The 15,815-nt window shown below is 35.5% G+C and overlaps 1 protein-coding gene across 1 annotated transcript in view; it reads left to right on the top strand.

Annotated features, from left to right (window-relative positions):
- The window catches only part of MBD5 (methyl-CpG binding domain protein 5), a 147,395-nt gene that overhangs the window by 97,447 nt on the left and 34,133 nt on the right, over nucleotides 1–15,815 (top strand). The window contains exon 7 of the mRNA XM_039244572.1: nucleotides 3,360–5,495. Within this exon, the coding sequence (XP_039100503.1) occupies nucleotides 3,360–5,495 (2,136 nt within the window). The remainder of the gene's footprint in view (nucleotides 1–3,359; nucleotides 5,496–15,815) is intronic.

The raw sequence follows: 15,815 nt of genomic DNA, 5'->3' as shown, positions 1-15,815 counted from the left end.
TATGAACTCCTTCCAAAATATTACAGTCAACTCAACACTTGAACAGTAATTCAAGATGAAACATGGCCAAGCACCAAAACATTTGTTTATGAAAGATAAATGATATATTGTTCTTCAGCATTCTGAAAAATAGGGATGATAAGTATAACCTGTAGTGATCAAAGAAATCTTTAGCCCTGAAAGATGGTAAGATTTGGACGTATGAGGGAAATAAGAAAATTCTTATTCAAGATGAGTGGTGCATAATTAAGAGATGATGGGAAAACTAATCTGACTTAAGTGGAAGATTAAACCTGCATAAGTAAGCTGGGACCAAGTTACTGAGAAACAGTTGTGACATCATACAGGTAATTAAAGATTCACACTTAGAACTCATGTGAAGAGAGTAGGAAGAGACAAATTTGGCAGTTATTAGCAGAGAGCTCTTCTTCAATAACCCTCTAACCTTTGAACTTTAACAGGAATGATCAGAAAAAAATTGCTCCACTAAGGTATGTAAGAAAAAAAAATTAGGAAATTTTTCTTTTTCTCTTAATGAGCTAAAATTTTTACACTAAAAGATATTGCAACAATTTAAAGAACTATTTAATAGTAATAAACTATTTGAAATATGCCATTATCTTGCCACCTGAATATAATTGTTCTCATTTTTGCATATCACCTTGCATATATCTGCTGCCGCTCTCATATCACATTATTATCAATTCACCTCTTTCTACAAAGTCTGCCTTATCACTTTTTTAATGACCTTAGCAGAATCTTGATGTAGGTCCTTTGTCATACCCTATAAATACAAATTTCATTATTGAAATTAAAGGTAAATCTTTAACTAGTTCAGGTAGAAGAGGTATATCTCCATCTGCTTTTAAAACAATATGCTTTATGGGGTGTCTGGGTGGCTCGATCAGTTAAGCATCTCACTCTTGATTTTGGCTCAGGTCGTGATCTCACGGTTCATGAGATCAAGGCCCACATCGGGCTCTGCACTGACAGCATGGAGCCTGCTTGGAATTCTCTCTCTCCCTCACTCTCTGCCTCACCCCTGCTCTCTCTCTTTGTCTCTCTCTCAAAATAAATAAGCATTAAAAAAACTAAAGCCTCTTTTTTAAAAAAATGATCTACTTTATTGGATTAATCGCTATTCTTTCACTAGCTTCAGACATAGCATTTATTTCAGATTCCTAATATTGAACTATATTATGGGGTTGGGATTTAAGTAATTAAAAGTTAAGAAGACTCATGTAGTAGTTTTCACCTCTCTTTATTTTGCATGCATAAGGATATATTTAGTTTCTGTTTATTCTTTGGAAAGGTCTACTTAAGTATATTTGGAAGCACTTATTGAGTGCCTAGCATTTCTATTCACCAACTCTTATAATATTTAATTCCTAAATGTAACATAACATCAGCATGACTTTTGTTGTTTATTCAATATTCCTGTCATTTTAAAGATAGTAACTATTTTTCTTTATGGAAGAACATCCTTTCTAAGCCACAGCTGTTTTCTAAATTCTGTTGCATATAAGAATGCCAATGTCCATATTTTTAATCACTGACCTGTAGATAATTGTATAAATACCCCAAAACGGGCACAACTCAGTGGTTTTGTTACTAAAGAAGACACAGTTAATCACATAATAATGCTAGTGATGTTAATATGGACAACTTGCCCTCACTAGAGGCTATGCACAATGCTGCAAATTTTCTCCATATATTATTTCTTTAATTATAAACTTTAAAATTCTGTCTTTAACAAGAAAACAAGTTCAGTTGAGTGTATCTGCTGTGATTCTCTTCTATCATTAGTTCTCACCTTTTCATATATTATATGCAGAAACCACTCTATCAAATTATCTCTACCATACTAGAAATAGAAAGCCCAATTTTCCAACAAAAATATATGTTTACTGCATTCTCTTATTTCTTTAATGCACCCTACCTAGTCTTCTGTATACCTCAGGTTGACAACCACAGTCTTAGAAATTGTTATGATATTTGACCTGTATATTATCTAGTGGATAGGAAAAGGGTATTTATCTTAAATCTGCAATTATCCATTTAAGTAAATATACCTCTAATTGCCAAGTGAATCCAAGTATACTTGCTTAATATATTGCAGGTCTCAGAATTGGGGTGGCCAGTATACATGGTACCACTTTCATCTCATGATACTCATTGGCATTTTCTCACAGATCCCAGCTAGGGTTCGACATCCTTTCTACATAAGCTCTCTAAGCAGCCACCAGCAGTTGATGGGAATTGGCATATGAGACTGATTTTATTTGCCATCTCTGTTTTAGAAGGCACAACTTTATAAATAGTTAAATATCCTTAGGGGATAAAAAACTTAAACCTAGAATTCTGACATGATAAAATGAAAATTCTGTATGATGAGCCAGCTTGCTTTTGTTGCCTATATTCTGTCTGATCTCCAAAGGAACTGAAGGGATTCCAAAAAGCCAGAGAGGGAGCGATGCTTTCTGCAAAAAGAGAATACTTGATTGGAACCCAGTACTGAAGATTTTAGCTCTGAGTAAATTTTGCATAGGAATTCCAACCTAATAAAAGAATTGCGATCTTTTATCTAAGTTGATTGACTAAGGCTGTTTTTACAGTAACGCCTGATCAAGGGCAGAGAAATTGCAAGGTTGTATAGTGTTACAGACTTGATGAGGTTGAGCATGACGGCAATATCACTGCCCTCATTATTGTGATCACTCCCGTTTTAAAAGATTCAAAATCCCATATTCTTAATTCACAAAAATTAAAACTCTTTTGCTCTCACAATAAAAATGGTAAGATAAGGAAAACTCTTCCTTATCTCACCATTATAGCTGTTTCCTTCAGTAAGGAAACAAAAAGATTTCTAGGGTAACAAATTTTCTGGTGAAAATGGCAATGCATTTAAATTATAAGAAAATATGCCATACAGATTATAATTTTCTACTGTAATTCTGTTCTTAAAAAATTCAAATCCAACAAGAAATAACATTGCCATTTCTATATGGGCTGTCAATCTTGATTTTTCACATTATAAATACTATTAGGATGGCTAATGACAGTATGTACTGATTCAGATCCCCATCCTTTCTCAACAGGTAAGAAGTAAACAAGCATAATGAGCAGCTATTGAGAACCATTGGTCAACTAAAAGAGAATAATGTGCATTTTTTCCATCAAAGTTTACTGTGCAATACAGAACTTTCTTTTAATTGCATAGAGTCACAGCTTCTATTTGCTAATTTCTATTTCCAGACGCCCTCCCTTCCTCCTTCTCTCCTTTCCTCCCCCCCCCCCATGCCAACACAAAAGAATTGAGACCACTAACAGAATTTTTTTATCTCTCTCTTTCATATCAGATGCAACTCCAGTAGTACCTTCTCGGGCAGCAACTCCAAGATCTGTAAGAAATAAATCACATGAAGGAATTACAAATTCTGTAATGCCTGAATGTAAGAATCCTTTCAAGTTAATGATTGGATCATCAAATGCCATGGGAAGGCTCTATGTACAAGAACTGCCTGGAAGCCAGCAGCAAGAACTCCACCCTGTCTACCCCCGACAGAGATTGGGCAGCAGTGAACACGGACAGAAATCTCCATTCCGTGGCAGTCATGGAGGCCTCCCTAGCCCAGCATCGTCAGGTTCCCAGATATATGGAGATGGCTCAATCTCTCCAAGGACTGACCCACTTGGAAGCCCTGATGTTTTCCCAAGAAATAATCCTGGTTTTCATGGAGCTCCCAATTCTAGTCCTATTCATCTAAATAGGACTCCTCTTTCTCCACCTTCAGTAATGCTACATGGTTCTCCTGTACAGTCATCCTGTGCAATGGCTGGAAGGACTAATATACCTCTTTCCCCAACCTTGACTACAAAGAGTCCAGTAATGAAAAAACCAATGTGTAATTTTTCAACTAATATGGAAATACCACGAGCAATGTTCCACCACAAACCACCCCAAGGCCCACCTCCCCCTCCTCCACCTTCTTGTGCTCTTCAGAAAAAGCCATTAACATCCGAGAAAGATCCACTTGGCATTCTTGACCCTATTCCCAGTAAACCGGTGAATCAGAACCCTGTTATCATTAATCCAACTAGTTTCCATTCAAATGTCCACTCTCAGGTACCTGTGATGAATGTAAGCATGCCTCCTGCTGTTGTTCCTTTGCCAAGTAATCTCCCTTTGCCAACCGTAAAACCTGGTCACATGAATCATGGGAGTCATATACAAAGAGTTCAGCATTCAGCTTCAACCTCCCTGTCCCCTTCTCCAGTGACATCCCCAGTGCACATGATGGGGACTGGAATTGGAAGGATTGAGGCATCGCCCCAAAGATCACGCTCATCTTCCACATCATCAGATCACGGAAATTTCATGATGCCACCTCTAGGACCCCAGGCCACTTGTAGTGGTATTAAGGTTCCACCCAGGTCACCAAGGTCAACAATAGGGTCCCCAAGGCCATCAATGCCATCAAGCCCTTCTACCAAGTCCGATGGACACCATCAGTACAAGGATATCCCTAACCCATTAATTGCTGGAATGAGTAATGTACTAAATACCCCAAGCAGTGCAGCTTTTCCTACTGCATCTGCCGGAAGTGGTTCCGTAAAGAGTCAGCCTGGTTTGCTGGGAATGCCTTTAAATCAGATCTTGAACCAGCACAATGCTGCCTCCTTTCCAGCAAGTAGTTTACTCTCAGCAGCAGCCAAAGCACAGCTAGCAAATCAAAACAAACTTGCTGGTAACAACTGTAGCAGCAGTAGCAATTCTGGAGCTGTTGCTGGCAGTGGCAACACTGAAGGACATAGCACTTTAAACACCATGTTCCCTCCTACTGCCAACATGCTTCTCCCAACAGGGGAAGGGCAAAGTGGTCGAGCAGCACTAAGAGATAAGCTGATGTCTCAGCAAAAAGACTCATTGCGGAAAAGAAAACAACCACCTACCACAGTGTTGAGTTTGCTCAGACAGTCTCAAATGGATAGTTCTGCAGTTCCTAAACCTGGACCCGACTTGCTAAGAAAGCAGGGTCAGGGTTCATTTCCCATCAGTTCAATGTCTCAGTTACTACAGTCTATGAGTTGTCAAAGCTCTCACTTGAGTAGCAATAGTACCCCGGGTTGTGGGGGCTCAAATACTGCTTTGCCTTGCTCTGCTAACCAGCTGCATTTTACAGATCCCAGTATGAACTCCAGTGCTCTTCAGAATTCACTGACACAGAACATACCTTTGAGAGGGGAAGCCGTGCACTGCCACAATGCAAACACTAACTTTGTTCACAGTAACAGCCCAGTCCCAAACCACCATCTTGCAGGTTTAATAAATCAGATTCAGGCTAGCGGGAACTGTGGGATGCTCAGTCAGTCGGGCATGGCTTTAGGAAATTCATTACATCCCAATCCACCTCAGTCAAGAATTTCAACGTCCTCCACTCCAGTGATACCAAACAGCATTGTTAGCAGCTATAATCAAACAAGTTCTGAAGCAGGTATGGTTTTATTAGAAAAAAGTACCCCAAGGTACTAAACTTTTCTACGTTTTTTAAAATTTGTACCAAAATATTTATTATGATAAGAAATGATCCTTTCCCCATTGTGAAATTGTCATCATTTCTTTAGTATTTATAATTTTATTTACAGAATGCTAGGAATTTGTCTATCAGCAAAAATAACAACCAAGGGGATTCCATGTGTTTCCGTTATTTGTTGTCAATCTGTGTCATTTTGAATTTTGTTTGACTTTCAGTTGGTTATATAACCATTGGACTCTAAACTACAAAAGAAGCCATAGAAGGCAGGGTATCCTGGTTCACGAGACATGTACTCGGTCTATGCCAATATAAAAGCCGTTTCCCCTAGCTTTTGTTTGTATTCAGGTAAATGACGCTCATCTTGGAAAACCCAAAAAGGCAAAAATAAATGTTCTTGCTGCTGACCAGAAATAGGTAAATGGTTAGGAAAGGTAACTAGAAGTTGTGTGAAGTAGAAAGCTGCCTTCTAATGTGTTTTCTTATCCTAGTTTGCTATCCTTTATTATTTGTTGAGAAAATTCAAAAATGGATATTGGCTACTCCCTTTAAAAAAAAAAAAAGGTAATAATTTAAGTTTTCTAATAAAAAAGGCTTGAAAACCTGATTTCCAGAATTTTTGATCTTGAAATTGTTTTACAGTTTTCTTGTAGAATTTAACTATTATTTTTACCATTGACATTAAGGTCTTGAACCCAAAGTTATTTTATCTCTTCATCCACTATAATGAAGGAGACCAATTTATTTAAAAGTAGACACATTAGAAAGAACTGTGTTTTGTGCAATAGGATCATCAGAAATTGTTATAAAAATCAGTAAAGAAGCATTAAAGAGGTAAATTCATTGAGACATCAGAAAATTTGACCATGGAAATATTTTAGAAAGAATACCCAAAACCCAACACTAATGGTTAGAGATTTGTATGAAATGACAGGGAGGAAACAGAAGATAATTGTAGAGACAATATTATTCAGATATGAATACAACAGGCTTTGAATAGCAGAATGCTACTGGAAATGAGAAAACTGCTGAGGCTTTTAATAACAAGCTATTGTTTGGATATGTATAGACTGTATTATACCCTCATGCTGGGAAAGCATTAGAACCTACATGTCTCTGTTGCTGGTGGTAAAATCGAGTGTTTTCCTTCCTCGTGTCACTACTTTACACCTGCCATCCTCCACAACTTGTGTTGTTTTATGTTTTGATGTCAGTATTTAATGAAATGTTCATTGACCTCTTATGTTAAAAAGAATATAAGGTGGAGAAGATAACTGAAATGATTAGTGCCTTCTAGATATTCTTAGTCTTAAAGAATCTCATGAAACTATTTTTTATGTGTTTAACAGGATACTTATTCCAAAGGGGCTTCCAACTTTTCAATGACTCATACTTTTTTAAATAATTCCACACAAGTGAAAATTTAATCTTATGCTTTTAGCAGATGAAAGTTACATGAAATCAGTAACTATTTTAAAACATACCATATTTATTAAGCATGCCTTCAATCATTTAGATGAGACATTGTTAGTCTCATTGTATTATATATCTTTACATTTTGATACCCCTTACCTCAACTTACTTTGTTTCAGGTCTGAGTTCATATTGCAAAGTGTATATATTTTATTAATGATGTATTTCAATTCATCCGTAATGGAAAAGACCAACATTTATTTATATTTTTGTTTCTTCTGAATGTTCAGTTTAGACTTATTTTACATAGTCTTGGACATGTATTTTCTTGCTCCATGAACCTCTGTAAAGCATCAGATCTGGATTGCCGGTGCTGGGAGTGTCTAACACAGGTTCAAAATCTATTAATCTAAGAAAAGTGTCAGCATATAAATAGCTAAATTGTACAAGAATAAATGTCTAGTAATGATATGGATGTGACCAATCATGTGTAAGCTAACAGAAAGCATATGCTTTGATAAAAAAAAAAAAATCTAGGTCAGTAAGAAGTTTTAAAATATTAAACCTAATAAAATTAAATACTAATTATGTACATAGATCTGATGTGCAGCTGGTTGTGAAAATGGGTAGATTTACTAATTACTGTAACTCTTTGATGAGCTGAATATTGAAAAAGTCTCTAATTCCATGTTTCTTTTTGATACAGAGTAAACTGTGTCAACTGAATGCACTGTCGTTATAATTGCTTAGCCTAAATATTTATTTGCACTGACATTTATTCATCCATCAAATAAGAAGCAAGGCTAGGCATGCAGAGTGACCTAGCAGGTGACAGTCACTGCTACCCCTATAATCTCTGTTACGTAGTCCTAGCATACCAGTAAGACATTAGAAGAAAAATACATTTTACTCTTAAAATGTTGCTTATAGCTACCATAGCTATTGAGTACCTATGATGTGCCAAGTAACTTACCTATATTATTTCTAATCTGTGTAGTTCTCCAAAGTATAAGGTATTATTGCCCCCACTTTACAGATGACTAACTGAACTTCAGAGAATTTAAATAATTGTCCAAGATCACACATAACTGAATTAGAATTTGAACTCAGGTTCATCTGATTGTAAAATCCGTTTTCTTCCCAGCTGTGTAATTTCTTCATCTAAAACATTCGGTAGTCAAAAATACTGTTTTCACTTTCAAAGTCTTTAAAAATACGCAACAGATAATACATTAAAACACATCAGTGCATGTTACAAGCCACATTTGTAAACTTTTGATGCACTTTTAGACAAAGGTCAGTGATTTTTGCCTTCTCTCTGGACTCTGATATTAAGATGTTGTGTCAACACAGATGAAATGTCCAAACTATCAAGAGAACTGCCCCTCGTTTGTGAGTCACATTTGGTGACCTTGATTTTAATGAATTTGGGTCACCTAACTCAATCAGATAAGCATGGGATTCCTACTGGGCAACGTGTTAGTCAACTGTTGAAGGAGGCATCTATGCAGATGTTAGTTCTACCCTTCGAGCATGACAACACAGTGAAGGTGAAAGAGACCCACAGGTAACATAGAGCTACTCTTCTCTATGGTGACAGAGCCTGGACAGAACTCAAGTGACCTGCTTAATCCAGGGCCTTTTCCACTCTCCTAAGCAACTCAAAAATGTTACAGTAAGACTTTAATTAAGAGGAGGAATCACTTGCTCTGAGAACACTTAATTCAATTGGTAATTTATATTCAGAAACTTATTTTAAAGAGAGTTTTTCTATTATAAACAACCCAAATACTGTTTTTTTTAGGCCTTCATGTGAATTCCATGGGAAACATTTAAAGATGTATCACATCTCAAATATGGGAATTTGAGGCAGAGATAGTAAAAAAAAAATCAGGTGTATCACATCTCAAATATGGGAATTTGAGGCAGAGATAGTAAAAAAAAAAATCAGGTAAAAGATATAAAATGCTTATAAAATATTTCTAAAATTTAAGACTATGCAAGGCTTATTTAAGACTATGCGAGGCTTTATTAATTCTATTTGGTGTTTTGAAATTGCCTTTCCATTAAAGCTCTCTGAACACTTTGCATTGTAAAGTTTACAGGTTTCTCTTCACTTTTTAGATATCAAATTACAAGTAAAGTTTAATATTTCCATGTAACAGATTTAGAAAATGACCAGTAGGATACTTGCTGACATTCCTCAAGTTGTAATGTAAAGCTTGGGTGGGTCTGGCAAACCAAACCCCAAAGTTCCTGATTCTCAGTCCAAATACTCAAACTGCTGAATGCAAGTATGTTCTGAAATCCATCAGTAGTGTCCATTTAAAGCAACTTTCCATTTATGTAGAGAGCCAGGTTTCAGCATTTAAATGGTTCCAGCACATCCTTTGGGGTTTCGTTTTAGGGAGGGATCCCAAATCAAGTGCCCTTGACTGGCAAATGTTATCAGGCCTGTGCCTCCTCAGTCTTCTGACCACGGCTCACCTGCTGGCCATAGAACAAGTGTCCCTGTGACAACTTATCTCTTCCGTGGCCCTGTGTTTTTTTACAATTTTCAAAGAAGCAAAAAGATTGAGACTACTCTGCTAACCAACCTAATAACTGAACCTTACCTTCTCCAATGTGATAATCATTAAATACAACTTTTTCACTTCAAAACCCCTTTTATATTCTCTTCTTTTTTTCTAGTACAAAACATTTAATCAACTCTTCTAAACACAGGAACATAGAATCCTCTGAAGGGAAAAGTATGAGTTTGTACCAGAAGAGAAAATAATTCAAACATTTATTTGCCTTAACTCTTAAAGAGATACACTGACTAACAAGAATAGAAATAAACCTATGAATAAATACATGTTCATGGATATTCATATATATTTTTTAAAAACTCTGGAAAATAAAGTGTTTTTCTTTCAACACACACACACACAAAAAAAACCCATTTGATTGAAACTCAGTACAGCCATTGATATGGTAGGTATAAGAAAATGAAATAGAGACCACAAAAGAACACTTTAGGTAAAAGACTGCAAAGCAATGAGCTTGGTTTTATGTTCTATGTATTTATTTATTCTCAGAACATGCCAGTAAAGAAAATAAAGGGAAATTGTTATTCCCTACATTTGAAGTTACAGATGCAAAGAGATTATGGGATAAAAATGTTCAAGGATGGATTGTACTATGTAAGTTAACCCTCTCAGGATACGGGACATTTGTGTGGAAATACTCTTCTAGTCTTATAAAGATAAATGTAGAGTGAAGAAGGGCAAAGGCTCCTTTAATGTGGTTGAATTAATAATAGTTGATATTGACATCTTTTCCAACCAGACTTTTAAATGTCTAGATTTTATCCCTCATCTGATGCACAAGGCTTCTAGGTTAAAAGTTGCCTTCTGCTTTGTTTTTTAACCAATACCAAAACTCTATTAAATTCTTGATTGTGTGATAAAAATCTATGTCTGTTCTTTCAGTTAAGTTTATGCAAAATGAGCCATTTCTTCTTTGCTGTAAGATATTTTTAAAATGATGTCTTGCTGTTTAAGAAGGTTTCCTATTATCAGGGTTACACCACTTGTTTTGTTTACGTATTCCAGGTTTAATGTTTCCTTGTGTACAAAAGAAAGACTTAAAATATGTTTGACTTTAGACATTGGGTATGTATAATCAAAGGTGAAAACAGAACTCAGAGTGGTTTGATATGTTTGCTGATTCAATGATCTATTTTGTACCTTTCAAGAAATAAATTGTCCCAGTGTGCAAATTGGGAGAATCTTATTCCATTGCAATACACTAAACTCACTTATGAAGTCACTAGAAATTCTTCAGTTCTCTAGGACATGACTAAGTTATTATTTACTAAAATCAAGTGGTCCGAAAACATTGATGCAGCTTCTAAAAGTACTCAAATTCGAGGCAGTAATGTTAACTCTTCAAAAATTTGACTCATTAAAAATAACGCTTAAAAATATTTCTGTGGTATCATCAAAATAGATTTCATTTCCACATGCATGTAGTACTAGATAAATCATAGTGTTCTTCCTTTACGGGAACTTACGTCAAACAACATTAAGGCCAGTAAAGCAAAGAGTAGACTAAAAATTATTTTGTAAGAATTATACTTGCAAATTCAAAGTAACAGCTCACCTTTTTACAGATTAAAAATGGAACTAAACAACAGAAGTGTGAGGAGTTGCTGAGATACTCCTGGGTGAGAGCTAGTCCAGGAAAGTTCAAAATATGTGTCCAAGACCTATGGGGTACAGGTATAAGGGAGAGCATTCATCAGAGGTAACCTAGAGCAGAGCCCCTGTGCTGCACAACTCCACAGGAACACCTCTTTTGACAAACATGCTTCCTGGAGCACAGCTCCATAGACCACTCCCCACAAAGTCAAGCAAGTCAGAGGCCTGACTCTAAAGCAGTGTGTTCAACCTTTTGGTATTTCTTCCTATAGTAAGAAATTAACTTGCATTATAATCCACTAGAGATATGTTTCTAGTATATAACAAAAGTTTCCAAAAATAAAACATTTATTATATGTGATGCACTCTGATCCCATTCTATCTTATCCTGTCTTATTCTATTTCTTTTTTTTTTAATTCTCTAAGACAGTCATGGCCCACTGAAATGATTTTATCACCCACTAACATGACCTAACACTCTCTCTCTCTCTCTCTCTCTCTCTCTCTCTCTGTATATATGTATATATGTTAACAGAAACAGTTTGCACAAAATAATGCCTTAGGTATACAATGTATTCTTTTGTTTTTCTATTTCATTTATCAAAATATACTGGTTGGGGCATACTAAGTTGGCTTCACAGCCCCAAATAGGCCTAAACTGTCTTAGAATATTCACGAGGTAATTAACAAATATTTACTGAGCGCCTAGTATGTGCTAAGCACTGTTTTAGCACTGCAGATCAAGTAGTACAATGGAAGGACACAAAGTTAACTATTTATAACTTAGAAACTCAGTTCACTCTGCTCGTTAAACAAAATAAGGAGATAAAACTTCCAAATGGAATGTTGAGATATTTTAACTGTTACTCTACCCCCATATTCAGAGAGCAGAAATCCCACCAAGCAAAAGATTTAACCTCTTTTCTCAAAATTGGTTTCCTTACAATAAAAAAAAAACTTTTTTAATGTGATAAAAGGCTTTTCTAAAAATAAACCAAAACTTTGTTGCTTGAGTAAACAGTGAAACATCTCAAGCATTTTTGCATTTACTCCAACAGTTGATGGAGTAATTCTGTTTTAAGGAAACAGAAATGATCAGTTTTGGTTTTAGTTTGTTTGTTTTTGCCTGACCCCATTGCCACCACAAAACTGATCTTGATACAGTCATGATTGAAACATCACATTCCACTATTCAAGTTGCATCCTTTCCACTGGTTTTCTTCCTCCCCAGCAGGCTGGCCCCGTTAAGGGTGGAGAGCATTTCATTAGATGCTGCCTTTGATCGCTTCCCCTCCTCTTCTTATAGCCACCAATCCCTAGGTCTTCCTGCCTACTTCTGGTAAAGGAATGCTAGGAATTTACATCAGGATGCAAAGCACAAAGATAGAAATTGATATATTTTTGTAATTACATATACCATGCCATTACTGAGGCTTGGGGAAATAATGTCTTGTTGGAAGATCTAGACCTCTCATACAAGTTATCTTTCTATTTATTTTTTAAATTAATCCTTTAAATATAGAGGAGAAAATTTTACTATTTCCATGGGATTGAAAAGTGAATTATATTTTATTAGACTCACTAGAGCATTATGTTTTCTCTTGTTTCTACAAGCATTCATTTTTATTAAGGATTACCATTGACCTTGTTTGCATTTAAAGTACACTTGCCAAAGCAAATGATAAAGGTCAAATGGTGAAGGCATACCTTTTATATGATTCATCTCTTAGGTTCTTAAATTTTTATGCATAAAAATCAGTATTTGGGCATATTAACTTTGCAAAAGTTTTATAGCATAAAGTGGTATTTATTCAAAATTGGAGATATAGATCAAACGGGTATGATGACAATTTAAAAGCACTTTATTGATTCATTTGGTATAAGCTTTATGCCATCTCTTGTGTACATACAAAGGCATGTACAATAATACTAATACTTAAGAGTCAACCATATAAGAGTTTAGCATAATACAATGACTTTTCTTAAAGGATATTGGTGACAAGGGAAATAAATCCAAAGGGGTGGATATTACCTGTGTTCTAAAAAGCAAATAAAAAAATTTAAAGGAAGCAGAAAAAACATCTCCATAATGAAACTATTAATAATAGGAAAATATCCTTTAAAAATATTTTAAAAATTTACTGGTGATATTTCTGTATGTACACACACATATACACTCCCACACATCATAAATTATATGTGTATACAAAAAGTACTGTTTACATCTGGAAATCTACCCCACTGGGCAAGCTAAGAGTGTCAATTCCTGATTGTCCCAGTTTATCTCAACCTCTGATTGCATGTCTAGGCACATGATCTCACCCCATAAAAGTTTCTTTGGGTGGCTTTGCAGTTTCATCTCCTACTTCATTAAAAGCAACAGAGACAATGAGAAAAAGAATGTGTGCCAGTTCATGGTGCTGCTGGCTGATGTGAAATAATCATTTTTTTCAATTAAAGGACTTCTCCAACTTAGTAACTTGTTCCAGGCTCCAGATGCCATTTGGCTATTTAAATGCTAAATGTTTAGTGAATAGTTTGCTTTTTTAAAAAACTTAGTAACTGTCCCTTTCACTAGTTTAAGCACAAAACATCTTGGCTGGGGGAAAAAAATCATCTTTAAGAAAACATTTTTTTTCTACGTGCTTCAAGAGACCATATGGTTTTTACATAGAACTGTAAAGTAGGATTGCCTCAGAGAGTGCCTATGCAAGATTAAGCGGTTCAGAAATAAGCAATCTCCAATTTCACTCCAGACATAAAAATTCAAGGTCTTCTTTGGATGACCCCAAACATTTCTGAGTGACTTTAAGAACTCAGAATACTTTGGAATATACCTCTTCCCCTGTAAGGTGATTTTAACTCCCAGGAACACGTGAGAGTCTGAGGTAACTTGTCGTCTTCCAGGCATCTCCTTTCCTGTCTCTTACCTCCTGGCCAATATTGGACCAATACTGAAGTCAGTTTTTACTTTCCCCACGAAAGAATGGTATTCTCTCTCTTACTTCCCTATCACATGCCACACACACAGCATCAAAAGCTCTGATTTCTAGAAGTTGAATGCAGGTTTTATGATCTTAATAGATTCATTGAACTGACATTTTTGGAATGCCAACCATTTGTTAGAGACCGTGTTAGGTTTCAGAAATAAGAAGCGATCCTTGCCTTTAATGGTTTAGAAAGATAATTTAAAAGTTCTGTGCTACTTGTCTAAGGCAGTACGTTTAACAATGGTGGGAGGGCAAGGGTATGTGGAAAAGTAGCATACAATAGTTTTAGTCAATTTCTTTGTTTTCAGCATATGTACTTTCATATACTTTATTACCCTCCATGTACTTCAGTATCTCCTTGGTTTTTTTCTTTTTCTAATGACCTTGTTTCTATCTCCTTATTCCAGTTTCAAATCCCAGATCAAATGTTACCATTGCTTAGTTTACCCTGACACCTTCAGTTTTCCAATTGTCCCCTTGCTATATAGCTGTCAAATCTCTTAGTATGTGGCATTACAGTTACACTAGCTCTATGAACAGAGCTTTAACATTTCTGATTCATATAAGCTCCCAATAAATGTATTTGGAAGAGGAAAAAGAAAGACAAGGAGATTTGTGTGTTTATCACTTTTCCTCTACTCTGAGTTCCTGCAGGAAAGGGCAGGGAGCTGTTTCTGTTGTTTTATATCACTGCTTCTATCCTTTTATTTAACAAAGCCTTTCTGCTCATTGTTGAAAGTTAGAGAAAATAAAAACTAGGCCTTGATCCACATACTATCTTTAAGAAGTTTGGATCTCCACCACATTTCTGTTTATAATATTTTCTTTATTGTCATTCCTCAAGAATATTTAGATGAAGAACTTTTAGAATAACCTCCCCAAATGGCTCCTAAATGTAGATGTTTCTCTCTTGCAAAACAGGACAAAAATATTAATAGTAGTAACCTCTAAGAAAACCCTACATATATAATGCCTTGCTAGATTATTTTGAAAATGTGCTCTGGTTGTGGTTAAAAGAACAGTGGTCTGCACATTTAAATGTGTCATTATTGGTTAGCAGATGGGAAAAATGGCCACAGATAGTGATTACCAGTAAATAAGAGTTGTTATTGGCTTGTTTAAAAAGATGGCTTGCAAATGCAAATAAAGCACATTTTTTGCCCATTTACAGAAAGAACGAACTTTATGAAGCAGTGAAATGCTTAAGGTGTTGACTTTTATTACAAATCTGAATTAACATTTAAGGAATTGTATACCATATGCCTACTTCAGCATTTGATGTGTTCTTACTCTACTCTTTGTGAACATAGTCACTATTTTGTGATAATAGTTTATAAATATTTATATATTTCTAAACAGATTTGTTATAAACCTCATTCTTTAAATGAAACACTGAAAGAAAACTAAAAAAAAAAAACAGACATACAACTGGGAAAAATTACAAAGTCATGCAATATAGAGATATTTTATAAGGTGTGTTGGGTATACGGATTTATACTTATTATTACTATATCACCACTACTAACCACAGCTACTAATGTAAATAATAATGCTGACAATGATAACTCCTTTTTTTTGTATAGGCTTTGAAACATTACGAGCCTTTCACTGACCTGTTTTTGATTCTTACAACAACATACAGGTTTTCCCTGAGGAAAAATTCAAAGGTAGCAAAGTACCATATGCAGGAAGAT

Source organism: Hyaena hyaena, unplaced genomic scaffold (genome assembly GCF_003009895.1).
Source record: "Hyaena hyaena isolate Hyena2069 unplaced genomic scaffold, ASM300989v1 scaffold_246, whole genome shotgun sequence".
Lineage (NCBI taxonomy): Eukaryota > Metazoa > Chordata > Mammalia > Carnivora > Hyaenidae > Hyaena > Hyaena hyaena.
This window is presented reverse-complemented; position numbering and strand designations above follow the sequence as displayed.